This window comes from Aquarana catesbeiana, linkage group LG02 (assembly GCF_042186555.1).
Source record: "Aquarana catesbeiana isolate 2022-GZ linkage group LG02, ASM4218655v1, whole genome shotgun sequence".
Classification (NCBI taxonomy): domain Eukaryota; kingdom Metazoa; phylum Chordata; class Amphibia; order Anura; family Ranidae; genus Aquarana; species Aquarana catesbeiana.
In genome coordinates, this window is record NC_133325.1 from 699357749 (window position 1) to 699378046 (window position 20298).

Consider the following 20298-nt stretch of genomic DNA (forward strand, 5'->3'; position numbering starts at 1 on the left):
ACGAGTATACCCTACAAGCATGCATAGATATGCTTTGCAGACACTCCTAACCATGCTTCCTTCAGAGGTTTTAGAGCAATATCACAAGAGACAATAAAAAAACAAAACAAACATACCTTTCAGCAATACAGGTACTCGTTACTAACAAGTTAATCAGGATCAGATATATGCAAACTACCTTAAAGCTAGGCAAACATGGCTTGATTTCTCTTGCTCAGCCCAACAGGGGGAACAAGTGGAAATACATTCCTCCAACCATACTAAACAAAGTGGATGGAGGAATCTCCAATGCCAATGATTGTATTCAGGTAGCCACAGCACCCACAGCTACCCCCCGGCACCTTTTGAGTGGTGATAACAGGGACACCCAAGGCTCAAAGTTCAGCCAACAAAGTGATTTTTTTTTTTCAATAAAAATAACAGACTTTACAAACATATTATACTTGCCTCCTCTGTGCAGTGGATTTGCACAGAGCAGCCCAGATTGTCCTCTTCGCAGGTCTCTCTTCTGTGCGCCTGGCCCCTCCCTCTTGTCGAGTGCCCCCACAGCAAGCAGCTTGCTATGGGGGAACCCGAGCCGAGTCACAGCTCTGTGTCCAGTCAGACAGTGAGCTGCGGCGCGGCCCTGCCAGTCCCGCTCCTGATTGGCTGACTGACTTTGATAGCAGTGGGAGCCTATGGCGCTGCTGCTGTGTCTCAGCCAATCAGGAGGGAGAGTGTCAGACAGCCAAGACACTCGTGGACGTTGCTGGACAGAGATGGGGCTCAGGTAAGCGTAAGAGGGTTCTGGGATGGCTGCTGCACACAGAAGGCTTTTTATATCTTAATGCATTGAGATAAAAAAAACCTTCTGACTTTAACTCCTTTAAGCCAGCCATATAGCAAGGACCAGCCGAGATTCCATCCATGTATGGGCAGGCTTCAATCGACTTGAGTACAACCACCATGCCGGATTTCTAGCATGCCAATATTGCCATATGCTATAGCTGCTAGCAATAATGTGTTCTCCCGGCAGGGACAGCTTCCTGCCCCCCTCAGCCAGGAGAGCACAACAGCTTTGCGGGAGGGATTCTCCCAACACTGAATGTATAGGAAATAGGTACTGGAGGTTTTGTTTCAATCTGTTCAGTTAGTTTTTCCATTCAAAAGCTGGTTAAAATGGCTAGAACTTTTTGTATGGCCAACAGTAGGTATTCTTTATACAAAGCTCCACTTTCCTAAGCTTCCAGTGCAAAAAAAGCAGTACCAAATATAAATTTATCTATATCTATATCTATATCTATACATATACACACACACACACACACACACACACACACACACACACACACACACACACACACAGTAAAACCTTCGATTGCGAGCATAATTCTTTCCGGAAACGTGCTTGTGATCCAAAACACCTGTATATCAAAGCGAATTTCCCCATAAGAAAGAAAACTGAAGATTCTACTACACTTAGGCTGGCTTTATATATGTGCGGCCCCAGCTTCCAGCATGGGGTCCGGTGCGCCCCTGTTCACAGGTTCAGGTGCGAATCAGGTCTCGATTTTGTTTTGCCTGAATTCGCACCTGAACCAAACCCAAAGACGCACAGGACCCTTTTGGAATGCGGACTGCAGCCGCCTGGACCTGTGTGAACCAGTTCCATTGCGAGACGGGCACACTCACTTGCAAAGAGATCCACATGCCATTCACACACATATGTGAACCAGGCTTTAGAGGCACAAAACACACAGGTTATTGGCACACTCCAGCTGGGGTTGTTTCTGTTAAAAACTCCTAATCAGGTGACACAAAGAACAAAAAGAGCAATGCCATCTAAGTGTACTGTAGTGTGATCACAGTTTTAATGTAAAAAAAGTGGAATAACACTCACAATGTTAAAAATACTATCCAGCATTAAGGAGTCTGGCGCTAATATGCATAAAATAGCTGGTGTATATGTAACCAGAGGGCCCAGGGTGATGGTGGCTTCCAGTGCTTCCTGGAGAGCTCTGAGACGCTAGGGAACTGTTGACATCACTTTCAGGTGCTCCAAAACGCATGCTACGGCCACCCCACCCAGCTGGGAGTGTCAGTTCTCCAGCTGTTCGTACACGCTTGTGATTGCAGGAGCTGAACTCTGCAGATTCTTGCGCAGGAATCCTCCAATGACCCTCATCTTAGGTGTAAATAAGGCCTTAGCCCACTCTGAACATACTATATTGTTTTGCTGCAAGTAAAAAGGCTGTAATGGCAGTGCCTGCCCTTCAAATTTGACTTTTAAAGAGGATTCAGAAAACAAAGCTTGACATTGGGCTTTTCCAAAATCAATAGCAATAGAAAAGCAAATAGTAAACAATCTAATGACAGTAAACATTGGCCCTGCGGTCAAGGAAGGATGTAAACACCAAAAATTTTTGCAAACAGAGAATTTACCAGTCCAATTTCTCAAATAATTTTCAGATACAGAAAGATGTGGTTCAAAAGTTAGGTTAACGCAACCATATGCTAGCTCTGTTATGTATGTATGCACACAGACAACGATAAAGGTATCCTTTGTGTGTAAGTGGCAGCACATACCTTTGAAACCTCTCCTGCTGTTCCCTCTGTTTTCGAATTTCTGGGAACTGTTTTTCGTAGTATTCACGGGTTTTGCTCTCCTTTGCTTTCCTGCGTGGATTGTTTTCTATTCTGTCCACTTTTTTCTCCCAAGCTTCCATCAGCTGATCGTAACGCTGACAAATGTTCTGTTCCTGTAAAAAAGAAAACATGTAAGCTAATGTACTCTAACAAGTAAAGCAGTCACAAAGGGTCCCATTTAAAAAAAATGCAATTAACCACTTCAGCCCCGGAAGGATTTACCCCCTTCCTGACCAGAGCACTTTTTACAATTTGGCACTGCGTCGCTTTAAATGCTAATTGCGCGGTCATGCAATGCTGTACCCAAACGAAATTTGCGTCCTTTTCTTCCCACAAATAGAGCTCTCTCTTGATGGTATTTGATCACCAAAAAAAAAATAATAATATTTTCTACTTTTTGTTATAAAAAAAATCCAATAAATTTAATTTTAGTCATACATTTAGGCCAAAATGTATTCGGCCACATGTCTTTGGTAAAAAAAAATGTCAATAAGTGTATATTTATTGGTTTGCGCAAAAGTTATAGCGCCTACAAACTAGGGTACATTTTCTGGAATTTACACAGCCTTTAATTTATGACTGCCTATGTCATTTCTTGAGGTGCTAAAATGGCAGGGCAGTACAAAACCCTCACAAATAACCCCATTTTGGAAAGTAGACACCCCAAGGAAATTGCTGAGAGGCATGCTGAGCCCATTGAATATTCATTTTTTTTTTTTGTCCCAAGTGATTGAATAATGACAAAAAATAAATAAATACATTTACAAAAAGTTGTTACTAAATGATATATTGCTCACACAGGCCATGGGCATATGTGGAATTGCACCCCAAAATACATTCAGCTGCTTCTCCTGAGTACGGGGATACCACGTGTGGGACTTTGAGAGCCTAGCCGCGTACGGGGCCCCGAAAACCAATCACCACCTTCAGGATTTCTAAGGGCGTAAGTTTTTGATTTCAATCCTCACTACCTATCACAGTTTTGAAGGCCATAAAATGCCAAGATGGCACAAAACCCCCCCCAAATTACCCCATTTTGGAAAGTAGACATCCCAAGCTATTTGCTGAGAGGCATGGTGAGTATTTCGCAGCTCTCGTGGTGAGTTTTTGAAAATTAAGAAAGACAAGAAAAAACATTTTTTTTTTCTTTTTTCAATTTTCAAAACTTTGTGACAAAAAGCGAGGTCTGCCAAAAAGGGGGGTTTGTGCCACCTGGGCATTCCATGGCCTCCAAAACTGTGATAGGCAGTGAAGAGTGAAATCAAAAAATCAAAAATTTACGCCCTTAGAAAGCCTGAAGGCGGTGCTTGGTTTTCAGGGTCCCGTATGCGGCTAGGCTCCCAAAAAGTTTCACATATTCCCATGGCATTTAGTGACAACTTTGGGCAAAAAAAAAAAAAATTGTCTTTTTCCCACAACTTGTTTTACAATATAAAATATTCCATGGACTCTACATGCCTCTCAGCAAATAGCTTGGGGTGTCTACTTTCCAAAATGGGGTCATTTTGGGGGGGGGGGGGTTGAACTGTCCTGGCATTTTATGCACAACATTTAGAAGCTTATGTCACACATCACCCACTCTTCTAACCACTTGAAGACAAAGCCCTTTCTGACACTTTTTGTTTACATGAAAAATTTTATTTTTTTTTTTTTGCAAGAAAATTACTTTGGACCCCCAAACATTATATATATTTTTTTTTTAAAGCAAATGCCCTACAGATTAAAATGGTGGGTGTTTCATTTTTTTTTTTTTTTTTTCACACAGTTTTTGTGCAAACGCATTTTTTTGGGAAAAAAAAAAAACACACTTTTTTACATTTTAATGCACTAAAACACACTATATTGCCCAAATGTTTGATGAAATAAAAAAAGATGATCGTAGGCCGAGTACATGGATACCAAACATGATACGCCTTTGCGCGAGAGCAGGGGGGGACAGGGGTGTTTTTTTTTTTTTTTTTTTGCTTTTTTATCTTATTTTTAAACTGTTCCTTTCATTTTTTTTAAAATCATTTTTATTGTTATCTCAGGGAATGTAAATATCCCCTATGATAGCAATAGGTAGTGACAGGTACTCTTTTTTGAAAAAACTGGGGTCTATTAGACCCTAGATCTCTCCTCTGCCCTCAAAGCATCTGACCACACCAAGATCGGTGTGATAAAATGCTTTCCCAATGGCGCTGTTTACATCCAGCGAAATCTAAGTCATGAAATGCTCGTAGCTTCTGGTTTCTTAGGCCATAAAGATGTTTGGAGCCACTCTGGTCTCTGATCACCTCTATGGTCAGCTGGCTGAATCATCGGCTGCATTCTCAGGTTCCCTGTTGGGACAGGAGAGTCAGAGAAAAACATGGAAGACGGTGGGGGGGGGGGGGGGGGGCTTCCCTCCCACTGCTTGTAAAAGCAGTCTAGAGGCTAATTAGCCACTAGGATTGCTTTTACATGAAAGCCGACCGCTGGCTGAAAAGAATGATACCAAGATGATACCTAAACCTGCAGGCATCATTCTGGTATAACCACTCAAAGTTCAGCAACATACCAGTACGTTGCTGGTCCTTGTTGGGCATATATTGTAATTTTTTTTTTTTTTCATGCAGCCTGTGGGCTGAACGAAAAAAAGATTGATCGGTGGGTATGCCCACCATTAGAATACCTCCCTTCATCCACCCACTTCTAATGATGGGCATACATGCACCGTGTATATATATGCCGAAGCATGGGGGCATCCTCCCACAAAAGGCAGCAGCAAATCACTCCTCCACCCACTGCTGCCCCCACGCTTCGGCATATATGCTGAAGTATGTAACTGTGGTGGTGAAATCACCTCCGACAGCGCTGGAGTCACGGCTTTATGTATCGTGGGAGCAAACGTTGTTGCTGTCAAGATAAATAAATCCGCTCTGCAGCTAAATGGCATACCTGAAAACAAAAAAAATGGTTACCAACAAAACACAGTAAACAGTAAAGTATAAAAAAAATTGCATATCTGAAAAGCAAACATGGTAAAACATAACAATAAAACATTGCAGAATAGAATACAGTAAAAAAGAGAAGAACAATAGAGAGAGAATAGAGAGAGAGAACAATAAAGCGACAACTATTTGTTTTTTTATTTTATTTTATATATTTATTTATTTTTTTACACTTTTTTAGTAACTTTAACTTTTTTGTAACTGGTACCAGGTTTGGGTCTCTCAAAATGCGATGGCATCTTGGGAGACCCTGTGAAAGTGTGTCCTAGTCTGTGCAATGCTGTACCCTACACTAAAACTCAACTAGTGTATGGTAGCGTTCAAAACATTCACCAATGCATAGACCAGGATTGTCAGGACAGGAGAGACAATAATACCAGATGTCACGCCTAAATCCGCGCTTGCTACAGACAGGACATCTTCTTTGGGGGCTCGTTGGGTAGGGGTACTCGAGAGGACATAAGGAAAATGCCTCTCATGCAGCCGACTTACTGCATTTGGTTGGGGAAGGTGAGGTGGAGTACCGTCTGGAATCAGAAGGGCTCTGACGATCTCTTCCTGGAATTTAAGGAAGGATCCAGTCCATCCTGAAGCTCTGTATAGCACATGAGCGTTCAGCAAAGCCAATTGAAATAAATAAACAGACACTTTTTTGTACCAGCGTCTGGCCTTACGGGCAACTAGGTACGGCGCCAACAACTGGTCGTTGAGGTCCACCCCTCCCATATTTTGGTTATATTCGTGGACACGGAGGGGTTTCTACCAGTCGCCGTAGTAATTTGGACCGTTGTGTCTGCATGAAGGGAGGTAAGAACGAAAACATTCTTATTGTCCCTCCACTTCATAGCGAGCAAGTTATTACACTGCAAGCAGGCTCTCTCCCTCAGCCTAAGACGGGAATCTACAAGCCGCTGGGGAAAGCCCCGGCGATTAGGTCGCACGGTGCCACATGCTCCAATCTGATGATCAAAAAGGTGACTAAAAAGTGGCACGCTCGTGTAATAATTATCCACATACAAGTGGTACCCCTTTCCGAATAAGGGTGACACCAAGTCCCACACTATCTTGCCAGCGCTTCCTATGTAGTCAGGGCAGTTTGTCGGCTCTACGTGACTATCTTTGCCCTCGTAAACCATAAATCTACATGTATAGCCTGTGGCCCTGTCACAGAGCTTATACATCTTGACCCCGTATCTGGCACGCTTGCTGGGAAGGTACTGTTTGAATGACAACCGGCCAGAAAATTTAATCAGGGACTCATCAACGTAGACAACTTGATGGGGAGTAAACAAGTCGGTTGAAGTGGTTTATGAGGGGCCGAATTTTGTAGAGCCGATCGTATCCAGGGTCTCCACGAGGACGACGGAGTTCATTGTCATTGAAGTGCATGAACTGCAAAAACTGCTCGTATTGTGCCCTGGCCATGGAAGCAGAGAACACGGGCATATGGTAAGTTGGGTCAGTGGACCAATATGACCGCAACTCACTCTTTTTAGTTATGCCCATGTTGAGGGAAAGGCCCAGAAAGATCTTAAATTCGGAGACCGTAATTGGTCTCCAATCTCTGGCAAGGGAGGACTGGGGATTAGCGGCGATGTGTTGACCAACGTATAAATTGCTTTGGTCCACAATAGATCTATAGAGCTCTTCGGTGAAAAACAGCGAATAAAAATCCAGTAGCGTAAAATCAACTGTTTCCACCTGAATTCCATGTTGGCCAGTGAATGGGGGGTGGGGTGGGTGGGGGGGGAGTATGGGTGCTGCAGAAGTGGTGGGCTCCCAATTCAGATTGGCGAATGCAGCAGGAAGGGCACGACGGGCCTGTGTTCATCTTCTTGGTGGCAGCGGGACACTACTAGTGCTTGCCACCTCACCAGCTTGAACTGCACTTATGGGACTCGCCACGTCACCACGTGATACTGCAGTGCTGGATATACGACCAGGGTGTACTAGGCCGCTGGTGCTTGCTAGTTCACCAGAAGAAATAGAGGCGCTAGTACTTCTCTGCTTCATACGAGGGACTTGCGGTTCTTGCACTTCAAGGACAGAAGAAGAAGATTGGGGTCTGGTACGCCTGACCTTAGCAGGGACCACAACTCCATCGTCAGAGCTATCTGTCATTGAGCCGCTGTCCTCTACAGGATCGTATTCTGAGCCTGAATCTGACAGATGAGTGACTTCCTCTTCACTATCTGTCATGCTCAGAAACGTGTAGGCCTCTTCACTAGTGTACCTTCGATTTGCCATTTTGGGCTCTAAATTTAGGGGTACACTAGTGAGACTCACAGGTAAAAAAAGCTCCTGACTGTTAGCGACTGATTCAAAACGCTACCAAAAAACTGTTAGCGATCGCAGGGATCAGGCCTGACTCTGCAAACACTGCAGTTATGTTTGCTTAGTGTTTTGTAAGTGTCAGTGATCGATCGATACTGCATTGGGTGGGCTGGGCTGAGGGGCAAAACGCAGGTGCTAGCAGGTATCTGGGCTGATCCCGCTAACACTGCGTTTATGGGAACCCTAAACTGCTGGGGAGTATAGATCTGATCAGATATCGATCCGTTCAGATACTATAGCACTAAGGTATGGTGTATGCTGTATGTGTAGGCTAAACAGACGCTGCCTGGGGCGACGCAGACCTTATCTGACCCTAAAAACGTAACTTATATCACCGCCGGGCAATTAGGGGGTTAAACTTTTATAAGGTAATAAACGGCGGGTGCCCTAAAACTGTAATAAACTATAAAAAACAAACTAACTAACCAGCGTCATCCGTAACGCTTATACGGTGATCGCTGGTGAAAGGGTTAACTAGTGGGCAATCAAGGGGTTAAAACCTTTAGTAGGTAGTATATGGGGGTCCCTGATGCTATAAAACACTGACAGCGAACCTATATACTTACCCCCCTCCTGTCACCTGTGTCACTAATACTGCGATCAGAAAAACGATTGCTTAGTGACACTGGTGACGGGGGGTGATCAAGGGGTTAACCTTTATTAGGGGGTGTTAGGGGGGTACCCTGGACCTAAAAGGGGGCTAACCCTAACTGCCCTAACACTTATAACTGTCACAAACTGACACCAATGCAAAAAAAAAAAAAAAAAAAAAAACTGCTATTGGTGTCAGTGTGACAGGGGGTACGGGGGGGGGTGAAAAGTGTGCCTGGCGTGTTCTACTGGAAGTATAGTGTTGGTGTAACTTACATTGATGTCTTCTCTCCTCGGCACCGGAACGAAAAGATCGGCTCGAGGAAGGATGACATCACTTCCTCTCCCTCTGTTTACATTAGAGGCAGAGGAAGGATTTTCATTCGCCGGGAGCGATCGGGAGGGGGTGGCCACGAATGGATGGCCTCCCCCTCACCTCTCATCGCCCGCGAACAAATGCCGGCCGCCTCTGGCACCGAGGAGGGGGGGGGGCCCTGCCTGTGCCATTCTGCCGATGTACATCGGCGTGAGGCAGTCGGCAAGTGGTTAAAAAAATCCAGGAAATCCTTGATGACAGAAAAGATGGGGATGCATAGGAAGTCTTTGCAAAATTCTAATAAAATATACAAACCCTTTGTTTTCTAGCATGGTTTCGTCTCTTGAAAAATAAAATTAGTTTCTTCCTCATAACCTGATTCCTGAAAAGCGAAAGAAATATACATTATTTGTGAAATCGGACTTCAACCTCAGTCAGAAAACAAAATCTGTCGTGTTCATTGATCATGTACTCTAAAATCACTGAAACAATCGTTTCAGGAGTGTTAATTTAGTATGGTGTGTTATCATGCATATTGTGGTAACATGGTTCTAAAGGCTGAAGGTTTTATTTTTTACCTTAATGCATTAACCCCTTTGCATCTAAGGGTAAAACCAATCTTAACGACCAAGCACAATTTTGCAACTTTGACATGTGTTAGTAAAAAACTGTACATATCACAACTACTTTGTGCATCCAGGTGTATTATACTGTGTCTTACAGGACCAACTGGACTTTCATTTGGTGGTAAATGTATATCTCCCAATTTTTTTTTATTATCAAAGTAAAGATGCCCCAAAATATTATTTTTTTTTTAATTTAGCTGTACATTTCTTGCTACTAGCATAACCTTCCACCAAAGAACAACCTAAATTAACCACTTGCCAGCTGCCTTCCGCATATATAATGCGGCAAGGCAGTGCAAACCGAACCCGTACGTTGGTCTGTGCATGTGGTACTGCGGGCGAGCGCACATGCCCATGGGAGAGAGAGAGAGAGAGAGAGAGAGAGAGAGAGAGAGAGAGAGAGAGAGAGAGAGAGAGAGAGAGAGAGAGAGAGAGAGAGAGAGAGAGAGAGAGAGAGAGAGAGAGAGAGAGAGAGAGAGAGAGAGAGAGAGAGAGAGAGAGAGAGAGAGAGAGAGAGAGAGAGAGAGAGAGAGAGATCAGCTGTTCCTAGTGATCTCTCTTCTCCCAGGGAGCCCATACAGTTAGAAATACATTCCAGGGAACATAGTAAACCCCGTGATCACCCCCTAGTGTTAACCCCTTCCCTGCCAGTGCCATTTATACAGTGATCACTGCATTTTTATAGCACTGATCACTGCATTTGTGTCACTGGTCCCCAAAAAGTGTCACCGCAATGTCAGCCGCAATCCTGCAAAAAAAAAAAAAAATTATATTAAATCCCTGATCACTGACATTACCAGTAAAAACCAATTTAAAAAAAAAAAAAAAAAAAAGTCCCTAAATCTTTCCCCTATTTTGTAGACGCTATAACTTTTGCGCAAACCAATCAATATACGCTTATTGCGATTTTTTTATGAAAAATATATGTAGCAGAATACATATGGGCCTAAACTGATGAATAAATTAGTTTTTTTTATACATTTGTTTGGATACGCATTATAGCAGAAAGTAAAAAAAAATTTATTTATTTTTTTTTTTTTTTTTTTTAGTGTTTTTCAAAATTGTCGCTCTTTTGTTTATAGCGCAAAAATTTTAAACCGCAAAGGTGATTAAATACCAACAAAAAGAAAGCTCTATTTGTGGGGGGGGGGGAGACATCAATTTTGTTTGGGTACAACGTCGCACAACCACGCAATTGTCAGTTAAATCGCCACAGTGCCGGATCGCAAAAAAAATGGCTTGGTCAGGAAGGGGAGGGAAGCCTTCCGGGGGTGAAGTGGTTAAATTCTCCTGCCTATCACAGCGATTACACATATGCGTATGTTAGTTATTTGTACCCATAGTACAGCCCTAAATCAAAAGCGTGCATTGTGCTTTTTTTTCCATCCTACCTAAAACGCAGCGACACTGATACTTACAAAAAAAAAAAAAAAACGGACCCCGACCCATACACTGACCTTGTACTGACCTATATCACACCTTGATCAAAGTATTTTTTTTTTTTTTTTTTTATACGAGTTCCCCCCTCCCCCCACACTTTTTCTGTTCTCTGCAAGGAGAGAGATATGATGCTTCGCAAAGACTGATAAATCAGAGGCCATCACAGCGATCAGGTGACCCAGAAATGGGCGTTCCGGGTAATGATCATGCGTACGGGTCCCAGGGCTCCAACTGAGACCCAATCTCTGTGCTGGCGTGCGTTGTACACAAATATGCAGCCTTACAGGAAGAGTCCAGTCCAGTAGGGGCCGCATATTTGTGTACGCTCGGCGTGAAATAGGTTAAAAAAACCTGGGTGCAACTCAACCATAGCCCTCCCCAAATACTTACCTACCTTTTTTTTTTTTTAATTTCTTTTAGGGCCCTTTCACACGAATACATTTTTCTTGCATTTTTACCTTGCAAGAAAAACGCAGGAAAAATGTTTCACTTTAAATTCTATGGGACAAAAAAAAAAAAAAAAACACCACACAAAAAACGCAGCTTCTCATTCAGTTGAAAGGAAATTGAGGCAAAAACTCGCCTGCGGTTTGCATTTAGTGAGTTTTTGGAGTCCCAAGTTTTATTTTTCACAGGTGCAGGTGGCCCAAAAACGCACCTGCATCTGAAACCAAGGAAAATTGTAGTAAAAACTTGATTTTGCTACAGAGCAGTGTGAAAGGGGCCTTAGAATTACTTTAAAATTTATCAGAACATTTTTTAGCAGAATTACAAAGACAAAGGAAAACTAAAAATATTTCTACTAACTGAGAAGGTTTCAAAGAAATTATTCTTCTACAGAAAAAGTAGCCTTCGAGAGGAACATAATAAATTTAGATTTCAATTTGGTCCAATTAGAATAATTTAATACTTAGTAAAAACTAATTTCACAGCTATAAAAGATTAATGTATACACCTATTAAAGCATCATACTGAGAACCAAAGAAATTAGAAAGAATGTGTGATATTTAAAAAAATATTTAATTGCCCTATCTATTCTTTGGAAAGTAGGTTATTCACGCAGTTTTCTAAAGGAGTATATAAATACTAATCTATTAATAGACAGCATGGTGGACAAGAGCTATTATCTTGTAGCTCTAGAATCCTGTAATCAGTTCCCACCAGGAACAATATCTGCATGGAGCTTGTATGTTCTCCAGATGTCCGAGAATCCCCAGGTTCCTTCCATAACAAGAAAAAAGAAAAAAAAAAAGAAAAAAAAAAAAAAAGACGACTCGCATAGGATCAATACATCAGAGTCCATCCAGAGAAACAGGATTTATGAACAGGCTACAGAAAAACAGTTCAGGAATCCTAGCATTCTAATTCTATGTTTTTTTTTTTTATTGGCAATCAGGGAAGAGGATGGAGGGTTAGTGAATGACTAAAACTAAAGTCAATTTGGGCATTACTTTTAAAAAAATAAAAATAAAATAGACGCTTTACAAATAAACATTTTCTAGACCGCAAATGACTCCCAGAGCACTATGGGTTATCCAAAAGGAACAATGGAGCAACAGCTACCTATACATATACAAATGTTAATAGTAATAATAATAGTAACAGGCACCCAGAAGTTCAATGGATACTATGAAAAGCCCTTTATACACCATGCTGACTATCCTAAGAAAAACACTCATAACAGATGAAATGTTCACACTGCAGTGAATATTACACACATTTACAGGATGTATAGTTTAGCCTAAAAATCTGAGACTTGTACTTAGAAAGCAATAAATATTTACACATTTCTGTTGGAATGCACAAATGATGCAACCAAGCATATCAGTAGCATTGCTTAGCATGCGAAAAACCCATTTTTAAAATGCAGTAAAACATGTATGCAACCTTTCTTTGCTTCAGAGTTACGCAAAGATAACACACATCTAACCACTTGTAAAGCTACATTTTATGCTCCTTGAACCATATGAGCTTTGAGTGTCATTTTAAACTGGAGAAAGTTTTTAAGCTGCTCACGGACTGTTCAAAATTTGCTTAGTGGACAGGCCTGTCAGCCCCCTCGGGTCTAACATACACCGTATTACCAAAAGTATTGGGATGCCTGTCTTTACATGCACATGAACTTTAATGGCATCCCAGTCTTCCTCCGTAGGGTTCAATATTGAGTTGGTCCACCCTTTGCAGCTATAACAGCTTCAACTCTTCTGGGAAGGCTGTCCACAAGGTTTAGGAGTGTGTCTATGGGAAGGTTTGACCATTCTTCCAGAAGCGCATTTGTGAGGTCAGGTACTGATGTGGATGAGAAGGCCTGGCTCGCAGTCTCTGCTCAAATTCATCCCAATGGTGTTCTAACGGGTTGAGGTTAGGACTCCACCTCAAACTCGATCATCCATGTCTTTATGGACCTTGCTTTGTGCACTGGTCCAAATCATTTGGTGGAGGGGGGATTATAGTTTGGAGTTGCTTTTCAGGGGTTGGACTTGGCCCCTTAGTTCCAGTGAAGGGAACTTTTAAGACGTCAGCATACCAAGACATTTTGGACAGTTTCATGCTTCCTACTTTGTGGGAACAGTTTAGGGATGGCCCCTTCCTGTTCCAACATAACTGCGCACCAGTTCACAAAGCAAATAAAAATCTATAAAAAGACATGGGTGAGCGAGTTTGGGGTGGAGGAATTTGACTGGTCTGACCTTAACCCGACAGAACACTTTTGGGATGAATTAGAGTGGAGACTGTGCCAGGCCTTTTCATCCACATCAGCGCCTTTCCCATTCCCATAGACACACTCCTAAACCTTGTGGACAGCCTTCCCAGAAGAGTTGAAACTGTTATAGCTGCAAAGGGTGGGCCAATTCAATATTGAACCCTACGGACTAAGACTGGGATGCCATTAAATTTCATGTGCGCGTAAAGGCAGGTGTCCCAATACATTTGGTAGTGTATCTTGACTGAGAAAATGAATTGAGCCAGTCAAATTACTGGTTGAACAGTGGCTGTATCCTTTCAGATGCAGCAGCTCTGTGGTTATGTCAACCTCTACAGAATACATATGAATAATATCTACCCCAAACTAAGGGAGTTTCTGGTTAAATTCTATACTCACAAAATTACAATACATAGTTTGACATATAATGGGTGTTGTCATTAATGATTGAGTCCCACTTGACCAGAGAGGGATACCACCACAGGCAAACAAGCTCCAAATACTACCTTTCTTCACCTCCTTCCCTCATGCCTTTCCTTTCTCCTAACCCATACAGTTCTCCTTTTTGTGATCCCTCCCCTACAATCTTACCTGAATGCATGAGAAACCGCTACAGGTTTATGTTTTTGTGCACATCAGACAAAATTTACTTTCACTTAAGGCCCCTTTCACATTAGGGAATTTGGAACTGCGGGCAAAATATAGCTGCGATTCTGCCAGCGATTCCAAACTGCCGCAAAACATGCAAGACGCATTAGGGTGCCATTATACCTAAAGGCACCCCAAACATAATGCAGTTTTGACGCAATTGCCGTGCGGCAGGATTGTGCAGGAAAAACGTGTGTTCAAAGATTGCTAAGCTTGTTGCCAAAAAAGGAGGAGTTCCCTTTGGGCAACAAACGCATAAGCATTAAAAATACTACCCAAGTCCCACTGACCGTGAAAATATAAATTCATTCAAATGAGAATGTGCAACATAACTGTAAACAATCATAATAAAATTATATTAATACAGACAGACTTATTCAACAGTGAAGAAATAATATATATGAATGGGGCCTCATAACTACTCTAATTGTATACTCTTTGGGATAAAGTTTAGGTGCATGTCTTTAAAAAAAAAAAAAAAAAACACACACATTAACGCAAATTTGCAAGTAATTGTATTGGGGCTGCTGCTAAAAGCTAAGAAAATGCAAAAATCCAAAGCCAAGTCTTCAAGAGAAGTTTAAATTTTTTACTTAAAAAAACAAAACAAAAAAAACCCATGTAATACTTACCTGCTCTGTTGCAGTAGTGTTGCACAGAGCAGTCCAGGTCCTTCTCTTCTCGGGTCCTTCTTCGGTGCTCCTGGCCCCTCCTTTCTGTTTAATGCCCCCACAGCAAGTAGCTTGCTATGGGGGCACCCGTGCCGAGCCACAGCTCCGTGTGTCCGCCCCCTTTCTCTCATTGGCTGATTGACTGTAGCGGGAGCCAATGGTGCCGCACTGCTAACCCAGCCAATGAGGGGAGGCCTGGGCAGCCGAGACACCGCTGCAACATCGCTGGATCTAGATGGGGCTCAGGTTTTATTATCTTAAAGCATTAGGATTAAAAAAAACCTGCTGCCTTTACAACCACTTTAATCAATTACAAATTTAAAACGAAAAATAGTTTCTCATTATTTGAACAACATTTCTAATGCTTTTTCTGTCAATCATATTCCCATGTTTTTTCCCCAAACAAGCTATTTTTTTTAAGCTGGCAGAGCCTTGCAGTGCATCGGCACAAGAGCTGAGCTGTGCTAGCGCACGTGCAGAAAAATAGGTCCTCCTTTAATGAGCTGCGCTTGCGCATGGAAACCTGCAGATATGCAGCTGTCCCAAAGCCTGGCAGAGCCCTTCAGCACATACGTGCACAGCATCTTTCTCACCTAGATGGGAAAGGATGAAGTGCTGCCCTGCGCAGCACAAAAAATAAATAATAATAAAAACAAAATAAAAAAGCACTTTAAAAAAAATAAAAACATATGCAAATGGTGGTAGAGGAAGGGGGCTGGAGCCAGGTACACCCACATGTCTGTTGAAATGTCATTTATTACATGTTAATCTAGGGTCACCTGGAGCACGAAAGAAGAATTTATAGTCCTTAATGCCTGCTCTTTACATGTCTTTATGCCAAGAAGAATACAAATTGACACATTTTCGTCAAACAAATATCAAATATACTGAAAGGGCAAGTGATCAGAGGCAGCATGCAGATTTGGAAAAGCAAAGCTTATGTCTTGGATAACAGACGCTGGAAAAGTATGCAGATGGGGGTAACCGACACATGAGTTGTATCAAGTATCTGCATTGCAGCATTTGGCTGGTAAACAGTAATGAACAAGCCAGGCTTTTAGATACATTACAAGAAAGGTATAAAGCGTGCGCTGCACACACCTATGTGCTTTGTAGCACTTTTAACTATTGACTACTTGGCAGGCAATCATGTGCACATTACACCACATTACATAAATCTCTCCGACTGAATATTCCTGCCTGCTTGATTTTCTGGTAATTACAAGAGAGTGCAAATGTGTGGGAATGACTGAGGCATACTTACGTCTTGATGTTTTCATGATAAACCTTTGTGTCTGAAGGCTGGTTGTAAAGAGGCTACAAAACAACAAATAAATAGTTAGAGGAAAAAAAAAAAAAAAACACAGCAAAGCTGCATTTCATCTGAGATTTGTAAAGACGCATCTAAAAATCTTCAAGTAAAATACTCCACAGAAAACATGAATACTTTAATGAGACACAAAGGTCTGACCCAGTGAGTGTTACACATGATGGCATTGCACTGTACTCCAAATTGAACTTGAACATGAACATGTTTAAAGGGTACCTGGTGAGTGGCAAAGTCATAAGTAGGGACATTAAAATCACATGCATTGGCAACATTTTTTGGTCTCAGCAAGGATCCTTTCTTTAAAGTTACTACAGAAAAACAGAAGGAAATATACTGCAGCTTACTAGTCATTTAACTACTTCAATATCAGGCACTACCCCCCCCCCCCCTCCTGCCCAGGCCAATTTTCAGCTTTCAGCACGGTCACTTTTTAAATGACAATTGCACAGCCATATTACACTGTACCCAAACCAAATTTGTATTATTTTATTCCCACAAATAGAGGACTCTATTGATCCCCTCTGCAGCTTTTATTTGCTAAACAAATTTAAAAAAAAAAGACTGAACATTTTTGGGGGAAAAAAAAAAAAAAAAAAGCTTGTTTCTGTTATAAAATTCTGTAAATAAGTAAGTTTTCTCCTTCACTGATGGGCACTGATGAGGCTGCACTGATATGCATTGATAGGCGGCACTGATGGGCATCACTAATGGCACTGGCACGCATTGCTGATGGACACCGATTGGCATAGCCCTGGTGGTCGTCCTGGCAGAATCCCTGGTAATCCGGGGAGGGCATTCGCGGGGTGGGGGGTTGCACTGATAGTCAGCACAGACCCCCATCTGTCAGGAGAGCCGCCGATCGGCTCTCCTTTACTCGCGTCTGTCAGACGCGAGTGAGGAAAAGCCGATAAACGGCTCTTCCTGTTTACACTGATCAGCCGTGATTGGACACAGATGACGTAGTAAAGCGCCTCCATCAGAGGCTCTTTACGGAGATCGGTGATGCGGTGTGTCAGATTGACACGCCACGCTGCGCGCCACCACGGACGCGCGATTGTGGCTTATCCTGCTGGACAGCATATGACGTCCAGTCAGGATAACTGAACCACCGCCCGGCCGTCAGTTTGCTATAAGCAAAGTGGTTAAAGTGGTTGTAAACTCTGCAAAAAAAAAAAAAACCCTGCAAGACAAAAGGTATAATGAGCTAGTATGCATTGCATACTAGCTCATTATGAAATACTTGCTTTAGAACGATGCTGTTGCAGTGGTCCCCGTACACCGCCGTGACAGGCGTGACAGGCGACATGTCTCCGGAATGTTTCTTCCGGGTTCGTGGGCTCAGTCGCTGTGATTGGCCGGAGCCGCGATAACATCACTCCCGCGAATGTGCGCCGTGAGTTGCCGTCACGGCACAACAGCTGAAGAAACGACATGTACAGGCCATTTCTTCAGTGTGCATGTGCCAATGATGTCGGTGCATGCGTATACAGTGAATATCTCCTAAACCGTGCAAGTTTAGGAGAAATTCACAGTACCTACAGGTAAGCCTTTTTATAGGCTTACCTGTAGGCAAAAGTGGTTATAAAGGGTTTACAATCACTTTAATGTGGTGGCTGCAGCATTAGTGCTCTATTTAGCTTATTTCGTTTTATTTTCACCTGCTGATCCGGCTGTTGGCACACTTCCTGTTACAGGGTGTCCCCACTGCATTGGAGGAGCAATGGAGACACCTGTGGACAGCAGCATTATCGATTTGGGGAAAGGGTAGTGTTAAGATGCGCTAGCAGATTTAGATGGACTTGGCTTGTCTGAACTCTTAGGGCTCTTTCACACGGGGCGGATCAGTGATGATCCCCCCCTGAACACCCACTTGCTCAGCGGGGATCGCTCAGTCAATCCCCGCTGAGCAGGAAAATGACAGGTCCGTCGCTGCACACTGTGCAGTGACGGACCTGTCAGAGCGCCGCTCTCCCCTATGGGGGATCGCATGACGACGGACGGTAGAGTCCGTAGTCACCCGATCCGATCACGGATGGAAAAGTAGGGGTTTTCCTCCGTTACACTTTTCGGATCGGAGCGGGTCGGATGTCAGCGGACATGTCACCGCCGACATCCGACGCTCCATAGGGATACATGTATGTCCGTTTTTCATCCGAAAACGCAAGGATGAAAAACGGACATACGGATTCTCCGTGTGAAAGAGCCCTTAAACTGCCACTTTTGCTGGACAGCTTGGTCTGTTAAAGGAAGCTGAAAATATAAAACTTACTACCCAAATAAAGAGGTGATAAGGGGGAAAGCCTTTAAAAAAAAAAAAAAAAAAAAAAAAAAAGGGAAGAGACACTAATGTAGTCACCACATCTAAGAATTGGTACGTTACAATATCCACATAGTCTCCAGAAGATTTTACCCCCTTCATGACTAGGCCATTTTTTGCTATTCTGCACTGCACTACTTTACCTGGCAATTGCAGGCAACGCTGCATACAAATGAAATTTATATCATTTTCACACAAAATTAAAAAATGGGCTAAGAAACTCAGCTTATACTCGAGCCTATACGGTAAATGAAATAAAAAAAAGACTGAAAATTTTGAAAGAAATAAATATTATATATATTCTCATACTCCAATCCGTTAGCCTCCAATCACTGTGCAGGGAGCGCGCTGAGCACAGCTCTATTGCATGCGCTCGGCGCCAACAGGTTAAAAATGTCTGCACCTTACAGATACCCCCCAAATTATCCCTTTTTGGAAAGTAGACAGTCTGAGGTATTTAGTAAGAGGTATAGCAAGCTTTTTGAAGTTGAATTTTTTTTGTCACAATTATTTTTTTTTACATACCACCACAGTACAATGTCATGATATTGATTGGTGTGGCAGTGATCAGAGACACTGGTGACAGTATATTTAACAAAAAAAAAAACTTTTTAATACTTTTAAATACTTTCATCAGAGTAGTTCAATGTTACCATAGTAACAATGTACTATTTATAAGGGGGGTGATCAAGGATTTTTTTTTTTTTTTAACACTTTGATTGCTGGTACAATGGAAGGTTCTTATACCACCAATGCTTTGAACTGTCCTGAATGGGTTAAGTTCATGACAGCTGCGAATACTAGTAATCTGTAAATGGCTACAGCTAATCACATGGTACAGGGTGTTGTGATTGGCCAAAGTACCATGTGTTAGCCATGGGCCAATCACAGCTCATTAGTAAATAAAGCAAAGCTGTTATGAACTATGCGGATAACAGCTTTGTTGACATAGCGATCACATGATCACCAGTTCCCCAGCACTGGGATCCGCATGTCTGGAGGACACAATGGCTGCAGGGGTGGGGGTGCGCAGCGTGCCCCTGTCTCTGTCTCTGTACAGGCAAATGACATACGGGTATGTCTCTTTGCCTGTACATGCCGCCGTGTATACCCGCAAGTCTCTGTACGGGTATACAACCGCTTTAGTACCGCTATAAAATGCTGAAAAATGCTGGAAATAACAGATCAAAGAAATATACCAATGGATAAACTGTGGAAGAAATTACTTAGCAAGAAAAAAAAAAAAAAAAAAAAAAAAAAAAAAAAGCAAAAAACAAATACTCAGATGTAGTGATGCATAGAAGCCAAGCAACAGCAAAATGCATTTTTCTTTTTCAACTCCCCGATAGTCATTCACAAGGGGCAATATAAAGCCATAGTGTGAGCACTAGGTTTACCTACATAGAGATGCACATATACTGTATGCATCCCCATGCAGGCAGTACCACTGATGTCTACTGGGATGCAGCACCTGCACCGACATAGGCGCTGCTTCCAATATGACACCTGTGTGGGTGCACGGCCCCAAACGCAGACCGTGTACATTTGGGGCCGTGCACCCACACAGATCTCATATTGGGAGCAAAGGCGATGTTCCAACAGACACCAATAGACTGCCTGCACAGGGATGCACGCAACACATGTACATCTCCCTATGGGTAAAACACAGCTCTCATACAAGGCACGCATTAATACATCCAGTATGAACAAAGCCAACTACAGTA

At 42.6% G+C, this 20298-nt stretch overlaps 1 protein-coding gene across 1 annotated transcript in view; it reads right to left on the bottom strand.

Moving 5' to 3' along the window:
- The window catches only part of NCOR1 (nuclear receptor corepressor 1), a gene marked incomplete in the record, with an annotated part of 219411 nt that overhangs the window by 139796 nt on the left and 59317 nt on the right, over positions 1-20298 (bottom strand). The window contains 3 exon segments of the mRNA XM_073616883.1: positions 2566-2738; positions 9154-9220; positions 16192-16244. Coding sequence (XP_073472984.1) covers positions 2566-2738; positions 9154-9220; positions 16192-16244 — 293 coding nt within the window.